This window comes from Opisthorchis viverrini (assembly GCF_000715545.1).
Source record: "Opisthorchis viverrini unplaced genomic scaffold opera_v5_486, whole genome shotgun sequence".
Classification (NCBI taxonomy): domain Eukaryota; kingdom Metazoa; phylum Platyhelminthes; class Trematoda; order Opisthorchiida; family Opisthorchiidae; genus Opisthorchis; species Opisthorchis viverrini.
The window spans coordinates 250579-274657 of record NW_008752147.1 but is presented as its reverse complement, the minus strand read 5'-3'; the positions used below and the strand labels follow the sequence as shown (position 1 = coordinate 274657).

The 24079-nt window shown below is 45.3% G+C and overlaps 1 protein-coding gene across 1 annotated transcript in view; it reads left to right on the top strand.

Annotated features, from left to right (window-relative positions):
• Window positions 1-22514, top strand: part of T265_11367 (hypothetical protein) — a gene marked incomplete at both ends in the record, with an annotated part of 33180 nt that extends 10666 nt beyond the window's left edge. The window contains 24 exons of the mRNA XM_009178003.1: window positions 461-673; window positions 2253-2368; window positions 3418-3607; window positions 3805-4080; window positions 4308-4426; window positions 5028-5098; window positions 6161-6236; window positions 6333-6490; window positions 6531-6838; window positions 7967-8290; window positions 9301-10123; window positions 10214-10312; window positions 12899-13041; window positions 14538-14600; window positions 15938-16049; window positions 17345-17506; window positions 17641-18075; window positions 19538-19704; window positions 19873-20234; window positions 20330-20454; window positions 20907-21011; window positions 21065-21228; window positions 21728-22130; window positions 22226-22514. Of these exons, the coding sequence (XP_009176267.1) occupies window positions 461-673; window positions 2253-2368; window positions 3418-3607; window positions 3805-4080; window positions 4308-4426; window positions 5028-5098; window positions 6161-6236; window positions 6333-6490; window positions 6531-6838; window positions 7967-8290; window positions 9301-10123; window positions 10214-10312; window positions 12899-13041; window positions 14538-14600; window positions 15938-16049; window positions 17345-17506; window positions 17641-18075; window positions 19538-19704; window positions 19873-20234; window positions 20330-20454; window positions 20907-21011; window positions 21065-21228; window positions 21728-22130; window positions 22226-22384 (5173 nt within the window). The remainder of the gene's footprint in view (window positions 1-460; window positions 674-2252; window positions 2369-3417; window positions 3608-3804; window positions 4081-4307; window positions 4427-5027; window positions 5099-6160; window positions 6237-6332; window positions 6491-6530; window positions 6839-7966; window positions 8291-9300; window positions 10124-10213; window positions 10313-12898; window positions 13042-14537; window positions 14601-15937; window positions 16050-17344; window positions 17507-17640; window positions 18076-19537; window positions 19705-19872; window positions 20235-20329; window positions 20455-20906; window positions 21012-21064; window positions 21229-21727; window positions 22131-22225) is intronic.
• Window positions 22515-24079: the final 1565 nt, after the last annotated feature.

Below are 24079 nucleotides of genomic sequence, written 5' to 3'. Positions count from 1 at the left end.
CTACTTGTTCCAATCTATACTGTTCGCCAAACATGCCTAGCACGATTGATAAACTCACAGAACTGGCCTGCACTTTCCTGTGGGCGTTAGAACAGAGGGCTGGTCAGCTACCTTATCTTTACGTCCCCACCGGGCCACTTTTTCACGCACTGGTTAAATACTGTGAGTTTTCTGGCATGGCAGACACATCTCTCTGTAACAGATTGCCTCGTGCTGTGTCCATAGAAACGCTTAGATAGTAGCTAAAGTCACACAGAAGATTGTAGAGAATCTGACGAACCAACTGCGTAAGCCTCAATAGCAAACCCTATTTGTAGTCATGTAGTGGTGGATGAATCTGAGCGCTTCTGGCTTATTAGTTCATGTTAAAAGGCGGAGCTGTCTGCTCAGTGTTTTTGCTCTTTGTACTTCGTCGCCTTCATTTCTGAAGCGACTATTCTATGGGTTATATTGGGACTAGTTGGCAGTTCGAGAGTGGTCGCTTGATCGCTGTACTGATNGTGGATTTAACCGACGGACTGAATCGGTATCGAACCAAACGTGGTTGGTGCAGCGAATTTGAATCCAAGCCACTGCAAGGCCGAAATGAGCGGTCACCTCAGAAGAATGGGGATATTTTGACTCGGTTCCGCTTGGCTGAACAAATGTCCACCTTACTGCCCAGTGTATTTCGGTGAGTTTTCATTGGTTTTTCACTTGGTGTTGTCAACGTGTATCGCAGGTGTTGCCTGTTTGTTTCGTCATTCCCTAGGATATCCAATATCCCAGTAATATCGGTCCTCATTGATTATCATAACCGTTGTGTTATGCACCTGAGAGGTACGGAGATGGATCTGTCGAAGTACTGTCTAACTGATGTACAACATTCAGGACTAGTCTTCAAAGGGTTAAGGTAAGAATATCCTCATAAATCCCCTTTGGTCTCTGTGGCGTTGATTCCAATCTTAGCCATTCGGAATCATGCCAATTATAACGAATTGGCCGAGCTAGCCGCAATTTCACAGTTGAGAATTGGACTCTTTCTTGACTATTTACTACTTGTTCCTATATATACTGTTCGCCAAACATGCCTAGCACGATTGATAAACTCACAGAACTGGCCTGCACTTTCCTGTGGGCGTTAGAACAGCTGGTCAGCTGACTCTTTCTTGACTATTTACTACTTGTTCCAATCTATACTGTTCGCCAAACATGCCTAGCACGATTGATAAACTCACAGAACTGGCCTGCACTTTCCTGTGGGCGTTAGAACAGAGGGCTGGTCAGCTACCTTATCTTTACGTCCCCACCGGGCCACTTTTTCACGCACTGGTTAAATACTGTGAGTTTTCTGGCATGGCAGACACATCTCTCTGTAACAGATTGCCTCGTGCTGTGTCCATAGAAACGCTTAGATAGTAGCTAAAGTCACACAGAAGATTGTAGAGAATCTGACGAACCAACTGTGTAAGCCTCAATAGCAAACCCTATTTGTAGTCATGTAGTGGTGGATGAATCTGAGCGCTTTGGCTTATTAGTTCATGTTGAAAGACGGAGCTGTCTGCTCAGTGTTTTTGCTCTTTGTACTTCGTCGCCTTCATTTCTGAAGCGACTATTCTATGGGTTATATTGGGACTAGTCGGCAGTCCGAGAGTGGTCGCTTGATCGCTGTATTGATAATCTTTTGATGTTACGCACTCAACCACTTGAGTTCGTTGTCTCCACTATTGTGCCTAAATACGTTCAAAAACAATATTTGAATATACTAGCCACATTCGGTTGAAATTGCGCACGGTTTCTGGTGGCTCGACGGTAAGCCACGGACGACCATTGCATCTTGCTCTACGTCGCTCTACGTCGATTCCACTGATTGCATAATTTCTCAAGCGGGACTGTCAGCATCTTCATCTCCCAATTCCGAATCTCATTTAGCCGGAGATTCAAGAATCGAATATGTTTCCGTCTATATTGCAGTAGTTCGAAGGTTGCCAGGTTGTTTTCCAGATGTGCGGAATTCCGGTTACTTTGGAGTCGCAAGATATTATCCTCATCCGGATGATAGCACAAAATTTATTCTTCATAACATCCGTCGCTGACTTTACTTAGTCTGTTTGCTTTCTTCGGTTCGCTCTTTTCTTGGAGGCCAAGGAAGTGAGGTTGAGAATTATTGTGAAGCTTGAGTCGTTGAGTGAGAACCATGGGATTTTCTCTGTAATCTTCCGTGAGTTCTATTCAGCTACTTACGGTTTGCTACTCCATCTTTTATCTTACAGCGATTTAGCTCAGTTTGCGCGCTCCAAGAATACTAGTCAGGTTGAAGATGCTCCAGCAGTAAGTGGAACCACGCTGCGTCGACTGTCTTTGGACAACGGCTTGACTGATGACTCAGGTGAGTTAAACAATCACCACCGGAAGATTACAGGTGGAGCGATGTTGTCTATCGCAATGGCTAACGAAAAAGGACCAATTGGTTTTAATCTAGCATAAACAATTGTCCTGGTTGTGATTTCAGTAACTCCGCTTATGGGTAATTTTCCATCTGGATGAATTCAATGGTGGTCGTTGGCTTGGTCGCAGAGCTGTTCAATTTGATTGCATCTATCTAAAAGGGAGTTTTTATCCCTGGGTGAATGAATTTGGAACGCGCAATCACCTATCCAAGGTTCATTCGTTTATTTTTCAGGTGTTCATAAACTTCTTCAATCTTACACTGGTTGGGAAGTTGATTGTTTTACGATTCATCGAGCCTACCAGTTTTATGTCAAATATCCCGTCCTCAGTCGAGTGTGGCTTCATGTTTCAACAATGCGTCCGCTTGCGTTGGGTTTGTAGGGGTTGCTTTTGTATTTGTGCAGGTTATATTGATTATGGTGATGGGGGATGGCAAGGTGGCTCAAATGGTTAGAGCGCGAGCTTACTGACCGAAAGGTCCGTGGTTCGAACCCGACCTCTGCCTCTCGACTTCCCCCTGTCTAGGCTTAAGCAACCTTGGAGTATCCCAGCCCTCATGCAACCTTCGGGTGTCATGGCACTGAAAGGCGCTACAGCTGAACGATGGGGGATCTTCGATTATGGTTGGTCATTTGGTCTTGTTATTGGAATATGATGACCGTCCTGATGAAACCTGGCCAGTGCGGACCGCCATTCCGGCGTCGCTGCCGGGATAACTCCGTTGTTGTCTTCAACTAAGTGACAGCATACTCGGGCCGCTTTGGTCATGGGTGGAAAATGTCGGTGGCAAAAACCTTCCGTTCTACACTGTTTTTCAAATGCGGAGGAATCGCCTGGCTACTTAGGATTTGCGAACATAGAAAGCAGCAGTTGATCGCTGAAATGTGGTTGTGACTTCCATCCAAAGGTTAGGTCATTGGCGCAGTATTTGGACCAAATGAATATCTACTCACTGCATATCTTTTGTCAGTCTTTCACTCCCTCCAGTTCACTTCGGTCAACAAACCTTTTTCCTGGCTTTTTCTACCACTTTTGTAGGATCTGTCGGTCAACAGGAACAATGGGCTACGACAACCGTTTATAATTTTGTCAAACTGCTTCATGAAACCAAGCCGAATGTCATCACTTTCGGTATTGCGTTGCTCCTGCAGGTTTCACAACTGTCTTCCTGTCGTTGGTAAGTTTCCTGTGGTTTTCATCAAGAAACCACTTCCTCGCCCGCATTGAGTGTTCGGCCATCTGATTGGCAGTCTCCTTCCAAGCCATCAGGCCATTTTTCTTTTTTCAAGGGGGTTTTGTCTCTGTCCAGTTTTTACCAGTCATACTACGCCCGTAACTACACTAATGTGCTTTCCACTCTAATCCTCATTTCAGGTCGTGCGATCTGGCCTCACATTACGTAGCGCTGTTTGACCGTCTACGATGCAGTTTCCCACATTCATTCATATCACCTCAGGCATACTTTGGACTGGATTCTATGCCGGGGCTGACCGAGGACGAGGAGGAAGACTCTGTCCTCCTTCCTACCAATGTTCTTCAACTCCGACGCCCACCAAGTCTTAGCGTAATCACCCGACTTCATGTAACCTATGTAGAACTGCGTTTGGAGCAGTTGGAACGGGTTATCTCATTTTCTGATCCCCAGGTTCGGTAAGTTTCGACTCTGTTCCCTCATTGTACACTTGTTTTTCAGTAGGATTTTGACGTTGATATTTCTCCCTGTAGTCACAGTTGCGCTTTCAGTGCAGATATTAGTCTCACCTGTTTCTACCCAGTTGCGCTTTCAGTGCAGATATTAGTCTGTTTCTACCTATTAGCCTATTAACCTATTAGCCTACCTATTAGCCTGTTTCTACTGTCACCTCCCTCATTCACAGGGATCCGCGAGCATCCGAGGATGAACAGTTTCTTGCAAATCAAACGATATTCACCCTACTGGACACATTTGGCCTATACGGATCGAATTCATTTCAGTATCATTGCATTCGAGCCCACTGTGAGTTCCCATACTCGATATGGTTTATAAGCCTTAATTTTCCTGTTCATATTGGTCCTGGTGTTACATTGAGTTCCTTATGGTGAGCGACTGGTCAGTGTAAGTCTCCCCTTAGCTGAGCAAGATGTTATAGGTACAAAGTGGTGATAGCCCGGCTTCAAGAATGAAGTCCTTCTTGATTTGTGACTCATGAGCTGGATTCAATAGGGTCACAGCCTGGTGGTCGCAATCTCGATATCCACAGTCGCGAAAATGCTTCATTTTGGTGCATTTCGTCTGGATCTCCCCACTCGGTTGACCATAAGGCCCATTCACATCTGAGTCTAACCTGCCAGACAATTTTCCGCTTGTGAGCTTGATGTTTTCGCAGTTCAGTATTGATTAGGGGCTATCGTATTTTAAAGTCGATTGGATATCTAACCTAACCTGCCGGACAATTTTCCGCTTGTGAGCTTGATGTTTTCGCAGTTCAGTATTGGTTAGGGGCTATCATATTTTAAAGTCGATTGGATATTCTTGGCGTCGACTAATGGGACACAAATTTACCCTGCTTTCGTCTTTGTTTGAGGGGGACACTATTTTGCTCATTATTGTTCTGTAGATCTATGGATCAACTACCTCTTAAGCTCGTTGGTTCGGGACTATCAGGAAATGCGTATTTTCGCATCACTGGTGAGTTTTCCTCTTGATTGCCAGTAGTCAAGTCTTCATTCACTAGGAACTTTGAGATTTACATACGTTTTTACTTCCACATTCACGCTTAACGAACGGTTAGATCCTGCAAGTTTTCGGTTTCTCAATGTTTGTATATCCTCAGGAGAAACACAGTAGAATTGTTTATTGGGATAGTACGGGGGAGGCGCTGTACCGGAGATTCAGCTACTTTTGGGGGGTCAAGTTGGTCCACTTTTGCTGGTTGTCCCTTGTCTATGGATGGACTGGTTGTCCTGGTGTCTCTGACCGCAAATCCAAGTGTGACTGTCGGAAGTCAATTAAATGATCGGGTGTTCGGTCCATCGACGTACTCCACGAACTTGGTGAGCACTTTCTTTCTCGACATCAGCTGTGTTTTAGCCAAGTTTCGGCACGTTATGATTCGTCAACTGATGGCTTTAATGAGCAGCAATAATATTTAGGCTTCGAGGTGAGACGTTATATCAAAGAAATGACTCAGTAATTCATGCAAACGGATGTGCCTTTCAAACTAGTGTTGTTTGGTCGGTTGGGTGAAACAGGGACAGCCATGTGGCTGCCGTCATTTAGTCAGCCACGTTTGACAGCAATTCACTGCTCACCCGAATACCCATTACTGTGGCCTTTCGACTGCTGCGTCCAACCGCTTCGCCTGGCTGACTCGAGGCTGCGAACCGAAGTTCACCACCATTTGCTTATCGGTTGTGTTACTCACCGTTATTGAGTAGCTAAAAATTGTCGATTTTGTGCGAGTTCCGACCACCATATTTCACACAAAATCTGCTGCGTAAAGGAACCTCCCTGATGGAACGCTATACTGAAAGAGTATTTTGGGCATGTATAATTAAAGGCTATCCGTGTTTCACTTGGAACCTGATTATTCTTCGGCTATGCCTCTTTTGAACTGACCGCTGCCCGAGTTGTTGCTGTTGTTTACTAGGTGATTGTTCCCCTGGGTTGATTGCTTTATCTGCTTTCCCGTCAGTCAACGCTCACATGTTTTTGACATCCTTTCTTTAATGAAATCTCTTATCGGTTTAGCTGGAGGAGCTTTTGGTAGAAAACCGCCTGAAGCTGCATCGGAACTATAGCGTGTACCACGGGTCTCTAACCGTTGGTAAGTTTGCACGCCATTGACTCATTATGTCAGCGTCTATTTTGTGTGTTCTCGTCTAACAGCTAATATCTACGCTTACTCAATTCTCTTGTGCAGATTATGTGCGAAGTTTGTTAAGTGACCTCAATGGAGTGACCGAATTTGAGCAACTCAGTAATCTTGCCAAACAGGACAATCACATACAAGTTGTGAAAGATATATTGCTCAATCTGAGGAAGAAGAAGTTGGCCTTTACTGGTCACTCCAATTATTCGGTAAGTGAAGTGAATAAAATACTGATCACTTTCCTCCCAGGCAATGACAGATACCTCTGGTCACGTGAAGACTATTGATCAACTGGCTTTGTTTAGGACGTCTATCAGACATCTTGTCTTCCGAGCTGTTTCATACGAAGGAGAACCTGAGTCTATGGAACAGGATGGGAACCCCGCTGGACAGTGGCTCCTTCTTTATTCTGCTTCCGCCACTCTGCTGGACCACGCATATCAACTATGCATCCGGGAGAATAATTCAGAGATCACCTTTGGAAGACAAACCGACAGAGAGGATTTGCGAAAGTCTGCTTACGCGATTGCTTTGGACGCCATTGAGCTAATTACCATGTGGGTAGTTTGTCTGTTCCTGATAAAAAAAATTCTACATGCACTTTATTTGATTATGAATATTAGGCACCAGGATTTGAGGCTTTTAAGGTGACGCCAGTCTTTCCTATGTAAAACTTGAGCCACTGCTCATAAATTTAATCAGTTTGAATCCTGCCCCTCATCTGCTAATTCACACTGATCGGTTATAGATGTTTTTCATTTTTCCCACTAATCTGGGTCTACACATCGATGGGACGTTTACCGTTCCCGGTGAACTATTCAACTATCCGATTGGCTAAAGGCTATTCGCCGAAGTGAGCAGTACTTTTAAGATATGTTTGATGAATGAAGTCCATCATCGACAGCATGACATCAGTGTTCAACACCGATGCTTCACTACCGTGTAACCATGATTTATTTGAAGGCCTTATTGTGAAGGAAAGTGTAAAGGTGGACGGAGAAGGGACTTAGTCTTAGCTGACCACAATCATCCCGAGGTGCCTACGCCTCCAGACATTCACTCAGGCGCTCTGGATAGAAACTGACAACAAGAACGCCACTGACATCGGTTGGCAGCCATATCTTGTAGTGTCTCCAACCAGATACACTGAGGATCATGCCGTCCCCATCCTGGAAGTCGAGTAGCACCGACAGCACCCAAGGATTTCGTGATTGAAGTTCGACCTCAACTTGTTTCAACCTCACTTCAAAGCAAACCGAGCGACGCATTCGATTCACTGCAACTGGTTATCTAGTTAAACAAGATGACACTTTTCAACAGTCATCGCAGCGTTGCTGCACCCTTTCGGTTATTTTTTTCTGGTGTTGGCTCTCATGTGGTTTGTCTTGCCATTTCTGAATGTGCGGTCTTAACTAACTCGTCGGAGTTTATCATTATTTGTTACCTCCAATTGCCTCACATGATGCACCTGCTTTACTTGAAACTCTATCACTTTATCATTCTTGCATTTCTGAATGTGCGGTCTTAACTAACTCATCGGAATTTATCATTATTTGTTACCTCTAATTGCCTCACACGATGCACCTGCAACGCTTTACTTGAAATTCTATCACTTTATCATTCTTACTTTTGTTGGTACTTTTGAAGTCCCATTCAACAGCACTAGTCGCTATTTTTACGTTTAGCTGTTGGAACGAAATGGAAGCAGATAGTCAGTCTGTCGGTCCAAGCAACTCTGCACCTTCCGGTCTATGTGAAGCAGTGGCCGACGCTGGTCGATTGCCGCTTCGAATGCATCTATCCGAAACGTCGGTTGAACCTCCCCGGTGTGATTCCACAAGCGTCGCTGCGAATTCGGAAAGGACGGGTGAACTTTACATCAGCGAGGCTTGCTACGCTGTATCAGTGGTTTTGGATTTCCTCGCATGGTGTGTCCGATCACAACCCGAATTCGTCTGGTCCACTAGTCCGACTCGAGTTGTCTCTTTCGTTTTCGAACACTTGGCCTGGTCAGTCATTCTTTTTAACACTTGATGCATTTTTATTAGCACAAACTTTCTTTAATGCTGTTACTTATTTTCTTATGCATGTTTGGTCCTGGCAAACGCATGCTGATTGTCTTATCACGGCGGTGTTTTTTATTTAGTATTGGCTCACATAACGGAGCGACATATCCACTATTACCTTACTGCTAATCGGATGCGTCCCGCGTGTCACAGGATCTATTCTTTGAGGACTGCTTAATAAACAGTAGCTACAACTTGACGTGAACGCTATGATTGAGGGTCGGGTGCAGTTTGAATACACTACTGATTACCTAGAATGTTCGAACTCCATTTTCGAGGGTCACCGGTGCACAGTTGCTCTCGCGAGCATGGTCAATGATGTTTAAGTATGTGGTGCATCGTTCGAAGAAACCACTCGGTGTTATAAAGCTCAACGACGTATCCAATTCAGCCTGCAATCGGTTGGCGCACTCGGCTAACATCGCTAGTCGTTCGTAGCCAGTTTTGGCTTTCTGGCGGAAGTTGTTGTCATTTAGCTGCCCATCTTCCCGTCATCTGACAACTTTGGACAAGTTGGTCACCTCCCGTATGTTGCAATCAGTGCCGTCCATTTTTTATACAACTTTTCTTCAGGCGATCAATTTAGTATATGATAATCAAGTTCATAGTCCTTGAAGAATGGGTGTGCTGGTGACGGCGGTTGACTCTTTTACGGGATAGACTTCATCAAAACTGGGATTTAGAGTGCAACAGCTCGATCATACAATCAATGGGGCTTCTTTTTCTGACCTGTCGGCTTCAGTGTATATTTTTTCTCATCTTAATGGCAGTAGAAAGGTGTGGCAATACACAGCCATGGATCTTCTAGGCGGCACCTGCGACGAGAGAGAGAGACCGAAATATTAGAAAATTATATTACGCAGACACCAATGACCTTTGCAATGATTGTAGTTCTGCCTTTGGTGTTGCTTTTCATCGTTCGCATCGTCTACCTCAAACTTCTTTCTCCACAGCATTGAACAAAGTGTTCCAACGGCCCTTCTCCCCGTGGAACTGCAACCTCTAACCCCGAACCATTCAATAGAGAGTGACGTCACTCAGCCAACCTATAGGCTCCAGTTACTTTGTGGAACAGCCGCCGCGCCCCCAAGTCTTGCTTGGTTACATATAGCACATCATTTGTTGCATATCTCGTACAAGGGAAGTGGAGAACGTTTGGAACCTTTGGCTTTGTTGCGACAGATTGTCATTCGAACGCGTATCCTCTTGGATGCACAGACTGCAAACTGGGGCGGCCAACAAGCGGAGCTCTTGAAACTCCATACGGAGGAGCAACCTGACATGAGATCGAAAGAGCAAGATGGGGCTAATTTGAACGCCGAACTGGAGGAATCGGTGACGGTGGGGAACAATGATGATGAAACAGTTGCTTGTGTGGACGAGCTAGACTTGCTGCGATCGTGGCCTTGTGGTGTTGTGAGTATTAATCAAGTCCTTGCTCAGGCACTTCATTGTCTGCTACCTACTACTGTGCTGGCAGATGTGAATAGTTCTGTGGCTACTTACGACCCAAATGCGAGCGAAGTTCTATTTCAAGTGGATCAGCTGCAACAGCATCAGCAACAGTCTTCTTCCCAGCCTGCCCATTTGGGTCAAAGTCGTTCATGTGCCGCCCACCTATTCCAACGGGTTCCATTATGGACGCAGTATTTGAGTAAGCTGTTTGTACAAGGCCAACTATCTGACTTCTCAAGGCCCGTGTCTTCGTCTAACAACCCTGCTGCCTGGTGGGTAACCGATCGCTCGGTGTCCACAGATTCTAGTTCTGAAAGAAAAGTAAGTGTATCTCTCTCCCTAATGCATCAGGTTGTTCGAGTATGCCAAAGATAGGTCCCTACTTTATGTCTACTCTGCTTTTTTCTTCAGATTTTGGACTGGAGTTGTATGCAGACTGTGTTCTATTTCTGCTGCCCCAGCATCCTGCCTGAGTATGACAGTGTGAAAACTCTGTCAATCACATCGGAGGTCAGTGTCCCAGTGTTTCATTTCTTGTCTCTTCCTGTATTTGTTCCGTGGCCCATGATCCTCGGAACTGCCAAATATATACCGGTCAAAATCGAGGTACCTGGGTGGTTAAGATGCGCACCTAATGACCGAAGGTCCATGGTTCGAAGCTATTCTCTACTTGTCGACTGGTCGTGTTTGGTCACCCTGGCAGTGTCCCAGTCCCCATGCTTCCTTTGGGTGGCATGGCACCCATGCACTGAAAGATTCTTACATTTGGTCGACCATTTTTACTAATAAAACTGTTTATCGAGATTTTTTCATGAACTTGGGCGACGTTCTTTTACGTTGTGAAGGACGAAAAACCACTAGTTTACAACCTGCCTTCAGATAAAACACCAAGATGTCCAAGCATTGGCTCGGGGCAATACAAGAACCATTAGTTCGTTCGTCTGTTCACGATGCCCGGAAAATTCCGTGCTAGTATTGACTCACCGTTCGAGATTCTGTCCGTCTGATGCACGGGTTATGTTAACTCGACTGGAGCTGAGACGTTTGTGACTGAAATGCCCAGCTTGGAGATCAAGCGAACGGGTATCTATCCATGCTACCTGAACTGCCAACATCTTCCTAAGTAGCAAACTTAAATGACACATTTTCCGTGTTTAGACTTTTCGGTGTCTTTCCAAGATGTGTTGATGTGTCCCGTTTACTGGGCGTGTGAATGCTGAGGCGACTATTCCATATAACCAAGAATTACCGGAAAACTTGCCAAAGTCCATAACACTGGAGGTTCTGGTCACCAGTGAAGCCATGAATTCATGAATTCATCAACTTGGAGTTTGCACTTGAAAGCGGTCCCTACATGCGCTGGCACTCAACTCCTGAATTCATGTTACTCTCACATCCTCAATCGGTGTTTAACCAATGGCGTACTGATCCATGATAATTGGGTTTCCCTCTCGCTACAAGGTCGCCGATTTCTTTCAAAAGAGTACTCTTCACCGGATCTGCAATCTCACTTACACTCACAATGGGAGTCTTTTAAGCAATCCTTTAGTATCTCTGGTCATTTAAACATGAACAAACTGACGTTCACTCTCGGATTCGGTCGCTACAGATTCGCCGGTTCATATTTCCATAATGTGTGCAGTTCACACACACGGTAGAAATGGCCCAATCGAGAAGTCAACAGCGCTACTGGATCAAAGACATCGCCTTATATGAGCAGCCACCCAGTTCCTGAACTAACCCACTATGTCATCGCCTCCAAGGCTTGGCGAATACCGACTTCGAATAGGCAGACACCGGTGTCAATTGGCTTCTCATACACTGTGCTTTCCAGTTTTTCCCGGACCTTATGTGTCTAAGAATGACTTCGTCTCCATACTAAATTTGACGTGTGGATTCATATCATTCACATAGTTGTGAAACTTACTGACCTTGTCACGTTTCATCACAACGAAAGTGTCATCTACATAACGTCAGAATATCTTAGTTGGGTAGGGGAATCCGGATAAAGTTCTATGTTCAAATTCTTCCATAAATGTATTTTCCAAAACCAGGGATATTGGAGATCGGATTGCTGGACCTTGTTCTTGAGTGTAAACTGCTGAGCCAAAAATGAAAAGAGCTAACCTTCCCCAAAAATGTTACTATCTTCATGTCCTAGTCGATCTTTGTAGACACTATTTCGTGTAGCAGATAGAGGAAACCAACCCAGGGTGGCACACTCTTGGCCATTGTGGTGAACGCGGGTTTTTGACTATTGAAACTCTGTTGGCATTGTTAACACCTTTACATTTGTGGTTCCCTGGAATGTCGTTGACGGGTTGGGAACACATGACTTGCGCTATTACTCTCATGTAACGAAGGATTATGTCTGGTGGAGTCACACACGTGTTTTCTTTGTTGTTTCCCTCGATTTCGAAACTTCCGTTCACCCAAGGACACTTTTTGATAGTACATAACAAAGTGGACTTGGGAGGGCTGGGGCTACTGGTGATGTGTGTTCTTATTGAAGGGACCTAGAAAACCGATTACATCACAAAAGTAGACCCACAAAGCATCCACTGATCAACACCGGGACTTACGTTATGAATTAAAATTGTCGAAGCTAACCATTCGTGAGACCAATGACGTTTTAAGATGCAGGCCGAGTGGTTGCCTGCAGTCGTAAATGCACAGGGTTTAAGAAACGCATTATTCTCAAGCGTATCCTGAACTTTCCACGGGGTCTTTCGACTATTTGGTGTCAGTAAGTAAAGTTGTTTGAAAACTTTAATAATCTCCAAATCGATTAGGCAACGGACGGCGGTTTGAACTACTCTAAACAGAATGTTACTAATTTTCTCAGTAGTATTCGCCTTTATAATGATTCCGGCCACTCACGGCGAGCATTTACGTTCATCGTTTACACTGCTTTGTCGATTTTGTGAGATGATCCGTTTTGAACGCGTCTTTTGTGTCAGTTGGCAACTACTTATAAGCTGGGTGTCAACAGACTTATGCCAACTATGCCTATCCGTCCATAGGTGTCAATTAATGGCTAACAGCGTTGTTTGCTTACTTCATTTCAATCCTCGTGGGATGTCCTTGTTTTTACAGGTGCTTCAGTTACTACTTGAAACATGCAAGATTTTGCCCGCGAGTGAGGAAGCGTGTCTGCTTCATCCGAACGAAGTGGAACTTATGATGCAGACAAAAGTGCCCGGCTCGCTCGGTCTACCGGAACAGCCAGCAAATCTTAGGTAGGTGGGGTCTCTCATCGATTTTCGACAGGTCTGCGTCGCATTTTCCATTTTTTTGCAAACAAGCGAGCTGACATGTTTATTTTGTACATCCATGGTGGGATGCGGCGAAGTTCGGCATCTATTCAATTGCACCCTGGTACCAACGTGTTATGACCTATAAATTTTTACGCAGTGTCATTCGTGCGACTGGGACGATTCCGCTTTGATGGTCTTCGAATGCGACCACAGTGTGACACACCCCTCGTATGTGATAAATTAGGCGATCAACGTAGGCCCTCAGTATCGACTGTTGATGAGCGCGTGAATGTGGTGGTCTAGTGGACGATTTCGAGACCTTGTTTCTTCAGTGGTGACGGCGGCTGTTGGCAGCAACCTTCTTTTTGTGAGGCACACTCGAGTGTATAATGATTGAACATGCCACAAATTTACTCACACATCATTCCCACAATAGAGGAACGAAAAGCCACGTAACCCACGACCCCTTTTGCTATTCCAGTGTGTGGCCTGGTCGCATAAACTTAAGAAACAGCCTGTGAGCTGTGCGTGGCTGAAACACTATCGTATGTGGCAGTGTGCCTGTTTCGGATCGCGTTGGCATAACAGGTTTTTCACGATTATCATCTCGGTGCTAGGTCGGTGCTTCCGCATTCGTTACCCTGCTCATTATTGTCACATTCTACTCAGTATCGGTTTAGTTATTGAAGTGAACTCTGAAAACTTGCCTCGTGTTCGTGTCGGACTTCCCTATGCTCGCCACTCATGTGGTTGGTCTGGTCATTCGGTATGATTCCTTTGTTCAGCTCCATTTCATGGCGAACGAGTTTTGATGAGGGAAAATTCGAAACCGAGTGATGACTGCCTTCTTCGTCTGTTCCTTCCTTCCGTCCGTTGACAAGAATTCAACAGAGTGCTGGCCGAAATAGTCCAATCAAATCGCCTTCTGCCTATTGATGTGGAAGAAGCGCTATCGAGAATTTCGAAACAGAATGTAATCTCCAAGCTGCGTCGTTCATCGTCGTGCTGCGTGATTAAATGTATTTGTTTGATTGAGCCATAGATCCTTCGTCAGTAGTGGTTCGGATGTTTTATTCTTTCACAAATTCCATAGTCTCACGTTTATTTTGGTGAAACTAACACCGAAACAGCCGCACAGTCACAGGTTGGTGCCGCCACATCTTTGCGGTTCTGGCAGCAACAGGTAGGATTATCAAATTTAGTCGACCAATGCTAATCTTTCGTCGAGCTACGCCCAAATTCGGTGTGCAATACCATCCAACAGTGTCTGCCTATTCGAAACGGCCGTTTTTACCTGGTCCCTGTAGGGAACTGCACTCTACTACACTTCTTCATGACTGGCTTAGTAAATGAGAGACAACGTTCGATAGGGCAGGTCAACTCGTCTTGCTGTTGAATGGTATCTCTGTAGGTATCTTCGTTCACATTCTTCACTTTTCTGTCACTCAATGCTATTCTCCATCGATGTGCTCTTTCAGTCCGATGACCAAACTAATGTACTACCTGATCGCCGACTATTACATGAAGAACAACAATTTCGAGTAAGTTGTTTAGGTGCTGTCTCTAGTTTATTGATTTTCCGTTATACATATCTGAGAAGCGACCTTCATCCTGACTAGCGTTAACTGACTAGCGCTAACTAGCATTCACTGCGTGATCATCTACTACTTCACATGTGTTTCAGATTGCGAAACCCCACAGTCTGTCGTTCTTGTTTACCGGCTCCCTCCTTTTACGTTGACGTTAGTTTGGGAAGCACGGTTAAAGTCATCAACCTGTTGTTTTTGTGACGAACGTCAAATGTGAATCAAAAGGTTTTGCCATGCCTCCTACTATTCAAATCTAGTAGGTTTATATATTACTGAATGACTAACTAATGGGGCTGCGTTGCTCGTATAAGAATGCTCCTCCTTTGTCCTTGGTCTTGCCACGGACTACGTTCCATTGAGGCTTTCCTCGATCGGATGCACATAATTAGCCTAAGGATTGCCAGAGTCGCTGACCGTCTTAGCCTACCTAGGGGCGAGACGGCCCATGTGGTTAGAGCGCGAATTTACTGACCGGAAGGTCCGTGGTTCGAACCCGACCTCTGCCTCTCGACTTCCCCTGTCTAGGCTTGTGCAACCTGGCAGTATCTCAGCCCTCGTGCAACCTACTGGTGGCATGACAGCTAGGCGCCGAAATGGTGCTACAGCTGAACGATTTTCTTCTAGGTAAAGTTCATTGACAAATACGCTCAGCCGAAATGGTGCTACAGCTGAACGATTTTGTTCTAGGAAAAGTTCATTGACAAATACGCTCAATCAATATTTGTTCAATGAACCTACGGCCAGCGACGGTCATCAACATTTCGGCGGGCTCTGGTTATTGTCTCCTATACCCACTTCAATTGCTTGCAGAATAATAAACGTATCGTTCGTGAAACTGGCGTTTTTCCGGTTAAGTCTCACTGCAATGTAATGAAATAGTGAAAAAGAGACTTTTACTCGACCAGCTCGATGCTCCATTCCCAGATCAACTGCCATCCGATCAGCCACCAGCAACATGTTTGAGCTTTGGGGACTACAGCGAATCAGCCGTGATATTTGATTGTCCTCAGTTTTTATCATGGCTTCAGTGTGAAGTAGAACGACTTATGCACGCTCTGTCGCCCACCATTTATTCATTCTGTTACTTCTCACCGGCATCCAGTCCTAAGTTGAAACCAGTTTTGATCGTAAGCGCCGTTTTGATCAACCCAATACGAATCAGTTTTCAGGAGAATTAATTTTTGGTCTTTCAGTTAGGTTCCACAGAGCACAACAGTTTTCAATTCCGAAAATGCAGAGATACTCCTAATCCCTATTACAATATTTTTAATTCTTTTGATAACCTCAAGTGGCGCGGTCGAATACTACCTGAAAGATCTTCGTGCCTGCCCGCAACGCAGCGATACTTGGGCCGCTCTTGCTCTAATCTACCACAGCGAGCTGGAGCAGATTGTGAATCTGGTGAGTCGTGGTTTCAAGGATGAACAGTCGATTTTTTCAGATTTTCTCGGTTTAGCCCAGGTGTCGAAAATGTTGAAAATTTTATTATTAGCGATGAATCAGATGATTATTCCCAACTTTTTCACTAGTCCAACCGAAGATCTGATAGTTACCAAATCGTTGCCACGTAACAGACATAAGTATCACCAAATAACTGCTATTCGAGCCAGTACCATGGCGGTCCAACTACCCTTGTCCTAAGTATCTTTCCCCTTTACTGCTCTGATCAACACATTTCGCCAGTTAGTTTCCGGGAACAGCCGCAGCTACAGGGATTGCGTCCTTTTTCCTCGTCTGGAAAGTCCCGTGTGATAAAGTGTACTGTAGTCGAAAGCTCACGAAGAATGCTAGATGGTCGGGCCGTTGCCTTTTCTCCAATTCTGGAGGTAGAAGTATGCAATCGGTATGAAATCTACTAGTCAGTCATAAAGCGGTTTTCCTCATTCTGTCTTCTCACTATGGTGTGGAAATATATGGACAAATCCTGAGAGATATTAATATGAACTTCCTGGACGTCAAGAGTCTTATAATTACGCCCATGTATACCACTTCGGTGTGGACTAATCCCGGCGAGACCGGATTAGTTTTTCCTGAATTCCAAAGGTCTTATTTAGCGACAAACAATCTACTAAAGTATTTCCGCTCTTGCATGTTTGACAAAGGCGATCACGGTTGGTGGACAGGTTGAAACAGCTTGCAACAAGTGAACTTGTGCCGAGGACGTTGTACCGTATTGGAGAGGGATTGTTAGTTCAGTATCCCCCCTTGAAAAAACAGGTTTACGGGATTCCGAAATCTGTCCTTGTGGGCGGGTGACATTAGAATCTCATCACACGCGTGTTGCTCAGAGATAATCGATTAGATCTCTTAGTTTTTCTAATCCGTTTTCGTCATGAATCGTTTTTTCCTCTTAGGAAGTGTGTTCATGACAGACGCAGTAGCCCAACATGATATACCTGTATTGTGGCCGACAATTCTCATCATTTTGATCATTACAAAGTACTCTTCCACTTGTTCAAACTTTGTTAAGGATAGTCGAGAAAGACTATTCGCCACGAATGTTCGTTCTCATACAACAGGGGAACCAACGGCTTTCATCTGGAGTTCGATAGTTATCGAATTCTGTGCGTTGTTCCCTTGTAACATCATGGTTCATCATGTTCAGTCGGCGTTTAGCTGTGGTCTTTTGTACTTTTGGCATACCGAATTGGTGCATGGAATATCCAACCCGGTGTTTTCACTTCTTATCAACCCAGACCAGTTTGCGAACCGAACGAGTCTCGCCCGACGCTGTGTCACGTTGCCTCCGTTGTTTTACCGTCTCGCTCTTACTGTTACCTAATGCAGTCACGCTGTTCATCGAACGTGGTTGTCTCACCTATCAGTTGCATTCCTATTCGGCTCGAATGGTCAAAAAGGTAGGTAATCTTGTGTTTATTAGCTTTCCATCCATTCAACCCTTGCGGCCTTAAAGCGCCTTTTTAGAAGAGGTTTAGCTGTTTATTCGGTCGTGATACGACTTAACACTCGTATTTTTTTTCATAATTTCCAGTCAGTCAGTCGAACTTTTCCTGAAGCACATTTGAATCTTTGTCGCAAATGGCGATATCGCATGTTACGAGTGGCGCGTTCCTCTTATACCGAGGTTCTGGCCCTCGCTCGCTCAATCCCGTCGACTGGCAATTCACCTTGTGAAGCTGTCGACGGTGTTCACGAGTCGCGGCCAACAGTCGACAGTCCGAGATACAACAAACAAGCCACCGAAGAGGAATGGTTGTGCCACTACATGCTGGCAAAGTGTTCCGAAAAAGAAGCCAATTTGCTGGTGGCAAATGACCCTGAAGCACGTGGGATCGCACAGTACCTGCTCGGTGTTCTGCAAGCATACAATGGAGCGTTGGAAGCCTTGGATGCTGCTGGGGCAAAATACCCGAAGAAGATTATCGTCTATCACAAACTGCCGTTTCGTGCGGTGGAAGCGATCGAAGTACGTGTGCTTTTTGTTTGGACTCCTGTGCGGGATTTATTCGTTAATTTTGAAATAGATGAATTTGTTTTTACCGGTTTTGTGGAGTGCATTACTTAGTAAGGGAGAATTCACGGATGGTTTCCAGACCGGTTGGGAGGTTGAGGAAACACGAAGGCGAAGATTGTTTCAGAGTTGTGTGATTCTGAGCCAATGAGGAAGAGCAATACCTGGGACCATGGAATTTTCCCGAGGTGGATTTAACTGGAGGTGGGAAGCTGAGTTGCACTTCGGAACGGCTTAGGATGTGGGACAGGAGAGACGAGTTGTAGAGTGCTTGCCGTGGGCGACATCCAGACAGCGGGAACTAGGTTTGCAGCCATCCGTAACGGTGTGTAAGGCGGCGGTTGGAAGTGGATAGAAGGACGCCCGTCTCGATATAGTGTAGCGTGCCTGAGATCTTGGATAGGTGAACTGAAGTGAGATTGTATGGGATGTGACTTCTCAAAATCGAGCTGCGTTTGTAGTGAAGATTGAGACGGGTTTGTGGCGGGGAACAGGGTTTGAAGAGGTTCACTTTAACAGCACTTGATGAATACCAATCCAAATTCTCACCAAGTGCAGATGGCCTGCATCTGGTTGTCAAATAAGTGAAATCAGACAAATCAGCGATGTTTGCGTGGGGTGGGTTTTCGAATGACTGAATCGTCTAGAAGGAGGCAGGATTTGTATCATGTATGCACGGTTGATAACGTGGAGCACCTGCATTGACCCCACCATTCTTAGAAACAATATCTACGCAGCGAACTTTAAGATTTTTTTCAATTCTGTAGATCAATGTCAGATTCACAGGGTTACGTAGATAAACGCTCATTTTTTCCGGAGCATATCGATGAAATACTGTGACTGTTTTTGGTGTGTGTGTGTGTGTGTGTTGGGGGGGGGGTGGAATTTCAAGGTAGCAGCACACAACTAGACTAAGCATGAGACTTGTCCGTGATGTCACGTGGTAGGCATCTGGTCGAGTTCATTGTTGCGGTGTATCGCACCGTCCAGACACCCGTTACAACTCGATTTAACGTTCAAGTGTTGGCATCCTGGATTGTTGAAAGTGATGTAAGCATCGAGTGGATCATTCCTGGATGACTCTGTGCAGATCACAGGCTTTCTTATCCCGGCAATATTGCGTATTAAGTTTGATAACGTGTTGTGCCATCAGAAAGCAAACTTGATGCTAAGCGTGACTCCAACCTGGTTTCATCGTTTAATGTTGGAACTCTGAAACATTCCCTATCTCTAGTCTGATGGATCCCATACCGCAAATGTTGAGACGCGAAGGAACTTACTGTTCATTTGGATCATTTATGCTGGCACCCACGACTATCGACACTTTGTCTGAAACGAACAGCCCCATTTTTGGGCCTGGATTCAACATTTGCCTTATTTCCGGAACCACGTTTTTCTCGTTTGTTTTCCACGAAAGGTATTCTATCGGATCCACGCCTTGGCTCTGAAAACCCTACTCCATTATGGTCCACCTAGTGAGGCAGAAGTTGATCCTGGACTTGACCAAATTCCACTCCACAAGCTTCTGGAATTTTTGACGAAGCTGCAGTCGTCCGAATTTGTTGCAGGCGCGGGCAAGCCACGGTGAGTTTGATGAATTTTGGAATCACGTAGGGCCACACTCACTCCTAGATATCCGTAGTGTTTGGACTAAGTGGCCAATTGATTAGCCTCCACTAAATGGCCCTCTCGGAGACAGTGTTTCGGTTCCTTATATGGTCCGAAAGTTCCGTCAATCTTCGTTCATATTAGTGCAGTTTTTCTCGACTTGGTTAACAAAGCGTCCACTTTTGCCTTCTCCAGTCGAAGCAGGAAGCGTCCTGCCAATTCATCCTCCTTACAAACCAAAGGTAGTTGTGTAGGACCTCCTCCAAAACAAATCTGTGAGGCCTCCTTAGTGCCATCAGAGAAGGCTCCACATCCAAGGGAGGCATCGCAAGCAAAGAACGCACCAACATCCTCGGAGATTACAGAGCGCAATCGAGTAATTATCGAAGAGCTGGCGACTTTGTCTTCGCAAGACGACTTCATTGATCTTACATCGGCTGCGAATTCTCCGGACGAAAATAACTCTCCGGAACCAGAACATGCCACCGCAGAACAGAGTCCGCTAAGTGAGTAATCTTGTTTATTGTTCCGGGTGTGTACCATTCTGCGACTGTATTCGCCATGCCTTCTGTTCCTCATCATCGGTCTTCTTCTCCCATAGCAATCTGGAAAGAATGTGTGGCTCGATGTCGTTGCGCATTGGAGCTCGTGCTGCAACGTCTTCCTTTGCACTACAAGGCCATGTACAGACTGGCTGACCTTTACTGTCGAGCTCCTCATCTCAAGGTAAGTGTTGTGTGTCTGAGAGAGTAAAGCATGGTTGATCACCATTAGGGTTGATGCCTTCGGCGATGAGTATGACTAGTGCTTTTAGCTAGTCACCTTCCAGACTGAAGGCATGTGAGTAGGTAGCCTTTCCCGTAAGACCCATAAAGACTAGTGCTGCTTCAAACGGTTCATCAAATTTTCCAGTGACTCAATGTTGTCCTGCTGCATATTATAACATGTTTGTACTTTGACCGTCGTTCAGAAAATCGCTTTCCTAGGGGCGAGCATGTCCTGGTAATCAGTATCCACAGTATAGCTGAAAAAATCAGAGGGTTAGAACAATCCTTTCATAGACCACCAAGAAAGGATATGGTGGTTTTAGTTATCTCAACGTTATTCTGCTTGAGATTTTACGCTAGTCTGCCTCCTTTTATGCACTCCCTTCTGGTGAGTTCTCTCTCTATTTGCAGGACTTGGACAAGGCCCTGAGTATCCTTTTGGGTCCTTTGGACGAATCTACCAAGCCAACGGTAGGAGGACTTTTCAAAGATAGGAAACAAAATAACTTTTTCCATGTAAGTCCTCTCACTTGTCAAATTGGAATTCGCCTTAATAATCTCTCACCTAGGGCGTATGGCGAATACCGACGGCGGACATTGACCGAAGCGGCAATTTCGCAGCACACATGTATCGGTCTGTCAGTCTTACCTTGGTTTTGCTGTACGAGAAAGGCGACTGGCGTCATTTGGTTCACATCTTCCACCAGTTGCGCAAACAGCCTCCAGAAGAGAAGTAAGTCGTTTTTATGTGAGCTCTCACCAGTAATTGAGAGTTAGGTTTGATACAATGTCTCCGAGGGAAACGGTAACGTTTTCTGCATCGTCAGCTTGCGAAGGTTTGCTTCAGTCTCCCCAGTTTGTTGTACGCTGAGCTGCTTGCTGTTGCGGTGTGGCTCCCATAGGGCGCACGATCCGATAACTATCTGGACGTGGATTGAAGCATACTCATGTCGCTCGGATGAATACTGTTAGTGTTAAGTCGGGATGTAACGCCCTCATATTTTTGTGATACAAACCACCAGGCGGGCAAACGGCGTTTTCCGACTTTATATAATTGAGTCACATAAATGGAAGCTTTAGGGAAACAGTTTGTTCGCTAACCTGTCCACTGATATCCTAAGAGTAAATTTCCCATATTTTCATTGTTGTATAGGTCATATTTTCAAGTCAGTACCGCTTGGCGTACTGACTCATTTCTTCTACACTCTGCATAAATAAAACTCTTACCTTAGACGCGGTTTCCTGGGCGAGGGTGATCGCGTTTTTCTGGCTCGGCGAGCATTCACTCTCATCCGGCCCACTTTGGTGACGTGGTTGACGCAACTTTCTCAGTCGTTATCGACCAGCTTCGATGATTTGCTAAAGGCCACTTTGGCGGGAAACGTCCCTGCGCCAGACGCTTTCCACGGACCCCAACGATTAGGATTCGTCACTACGGAGACGCTGACACAAATCTACCGGCTACACTGCGTATCTTTTTCACGGAACTCGTCGACAGGTGGTTCTCCCAGACCGGGAACTGAATCGAAGGAAGCCAGTCTAGTCTGCCAGAAAACAGCTACTGTTGAAGCGGTTGAACTTTCCGGTTATGCCGATATCCTGAGCTTGGCGTTCCGGTTTTGTCCGATGGCTTGGGTAAGTTGGGTAGTCCACAGGTTGCAAACAGTCTGCAAATGTTCATGGGTTTGGGTGTTTACAATCCTTATATGTCCCCTCGTTCATTCCCGCAGGACTCCCGTGGCCCGGATATCCCTCTGGAAGCTATTCTAAAACGTTGTGCGGAGCTCACTAACTCAAGGCCACCGGCTGCATCGGTTCATCCGAGCACGTCAAGCCGACCCGATTCCAATCGAGCACCGACCGTTGCACCCACTTCCCGCGTCCCATAGATACCTTGTTGACCTTGAGGTCTATCTTGTGCATTTATTTGCATACTACTTCTCCATCCCCGGTGCCATCAGTCCTTCGTCTTTTTGTATATTACATTTCAACTATTTCTAACAATATACTTCATTTCCATCATTATGTGTTGCTCTAGCAGTGATTTGGGCTTTCGGAGAAGTAATTTATCCAGAGATTGACGCCTGTGTCTCATTGGTCTTTTCATCCTCAGCATGCGCTTCATAATAACTCGGCTGTAACAGAGATGTTCCATGGCTGTTTATATTTTGAACGCTGTTCATCGTTGAGAAGAGATGTAGTAGGGAGAATTCGCGGACGATGAGTCGTATTGGTTATTGAGTTCAACTCACTTTTCTGTGTGAACTCGGTATCTTTTTACACCAAGCTCCACTTCTGGCCACTAGTGAATCACAACGATAGACCTGTATGACTTTTGACAACTACTCTAATATTGGCGGCACCTGTCCACCGACTATGGTGCTCCGTAAACAAGCTTGTAAACAGACTTCTGGAATGAATTTAAGGAGGGTAACATTTTCGAGAAATACACTAATTCGCAAATCAATTTGGTTTTCACGGGAGGCTCAATTGAATCTCACGTTTATGATGTCCCCCAACTGAAAGTGCTGTCGTCTCATGATTCATTTGGCACGATATTCGAGATATCGCAGTATATTTTCATAAAGGAAACTACTCACAAGGTTGCTGAAAACCCTTCGAGGGCCCACGACCGGTTTCGCCCTTATTGGGGCTCATCAGGTAGGCGCAGATCATAAGGTTGACAGAAACTCGGGGACTGCGCCTACCTGATGAGCCCCAAGAAGGGCAAAACCGGTCGTGGGCTGTCTAAGAATTTTCGGCAACCTTGTGAGTAGTTTCCCTAATGAAAAAGGGTAACATTCTGTTTTTGTGTTCGTGGGGAACAGGCTAACAGCTTTCCGAAGCGGAATTCGGCTTCCAATTTGGAATCGTCCATATGGGAGTCGAATTCTGGTCGTTTAAGGAAATAAGCAAATACGTGAGTTCATCCACTGGGATGTAGTACAACGGCTTTCAAGCATTTCCGACCTAGGGTTTTCCCGTACCACAGCCCTTTTCAGTTTTGGTTAGAAATCGATATTACTTCACCTTTTTCCGGGTTACCAAGACAATGGGATCACCAAATGTCAGAATTCTTGGTGTTTCAGTCTTCAATGAGAACAAAAAGGCTTTTTATGTTGGAGTGTTCTTGGTGTTCAGTCTTCAATGAGAACAAAAAGGCTTTGGAGTGTGAAAAATTACGGATTAATTCGCCTTTGAACCCCCTATTCACCGATCTCAACTATGTTCTCGGAAACGCTTTGCAGAGGTGCTGGCACTCACCCGTGTCCAAATGTTCACAACTTTATCCAATGGGATTCTCGAACTCTGACGAAAAAATTTGATCTTTGATTTGAGTGACCTCACATCAATTTGTCGATTAATTTTCTATCACCTGTAGAATTGCACTCGTTTGTGCGTGACTGCATGAATTCTCTCCACTACCCTTTACTATGTACGGGGCTGGAGATGTTTTGGTAGTTAAAATATAAAAGTACTGGCCGAAATGTCCGTGATTCAAATCGAGTCTCCGCATCCCGATTGCTTCTTTCTAGGCTTCGGTAGTCTGCAATATCTCAGCTTTCTTGGTTCCTTCAGGTGAC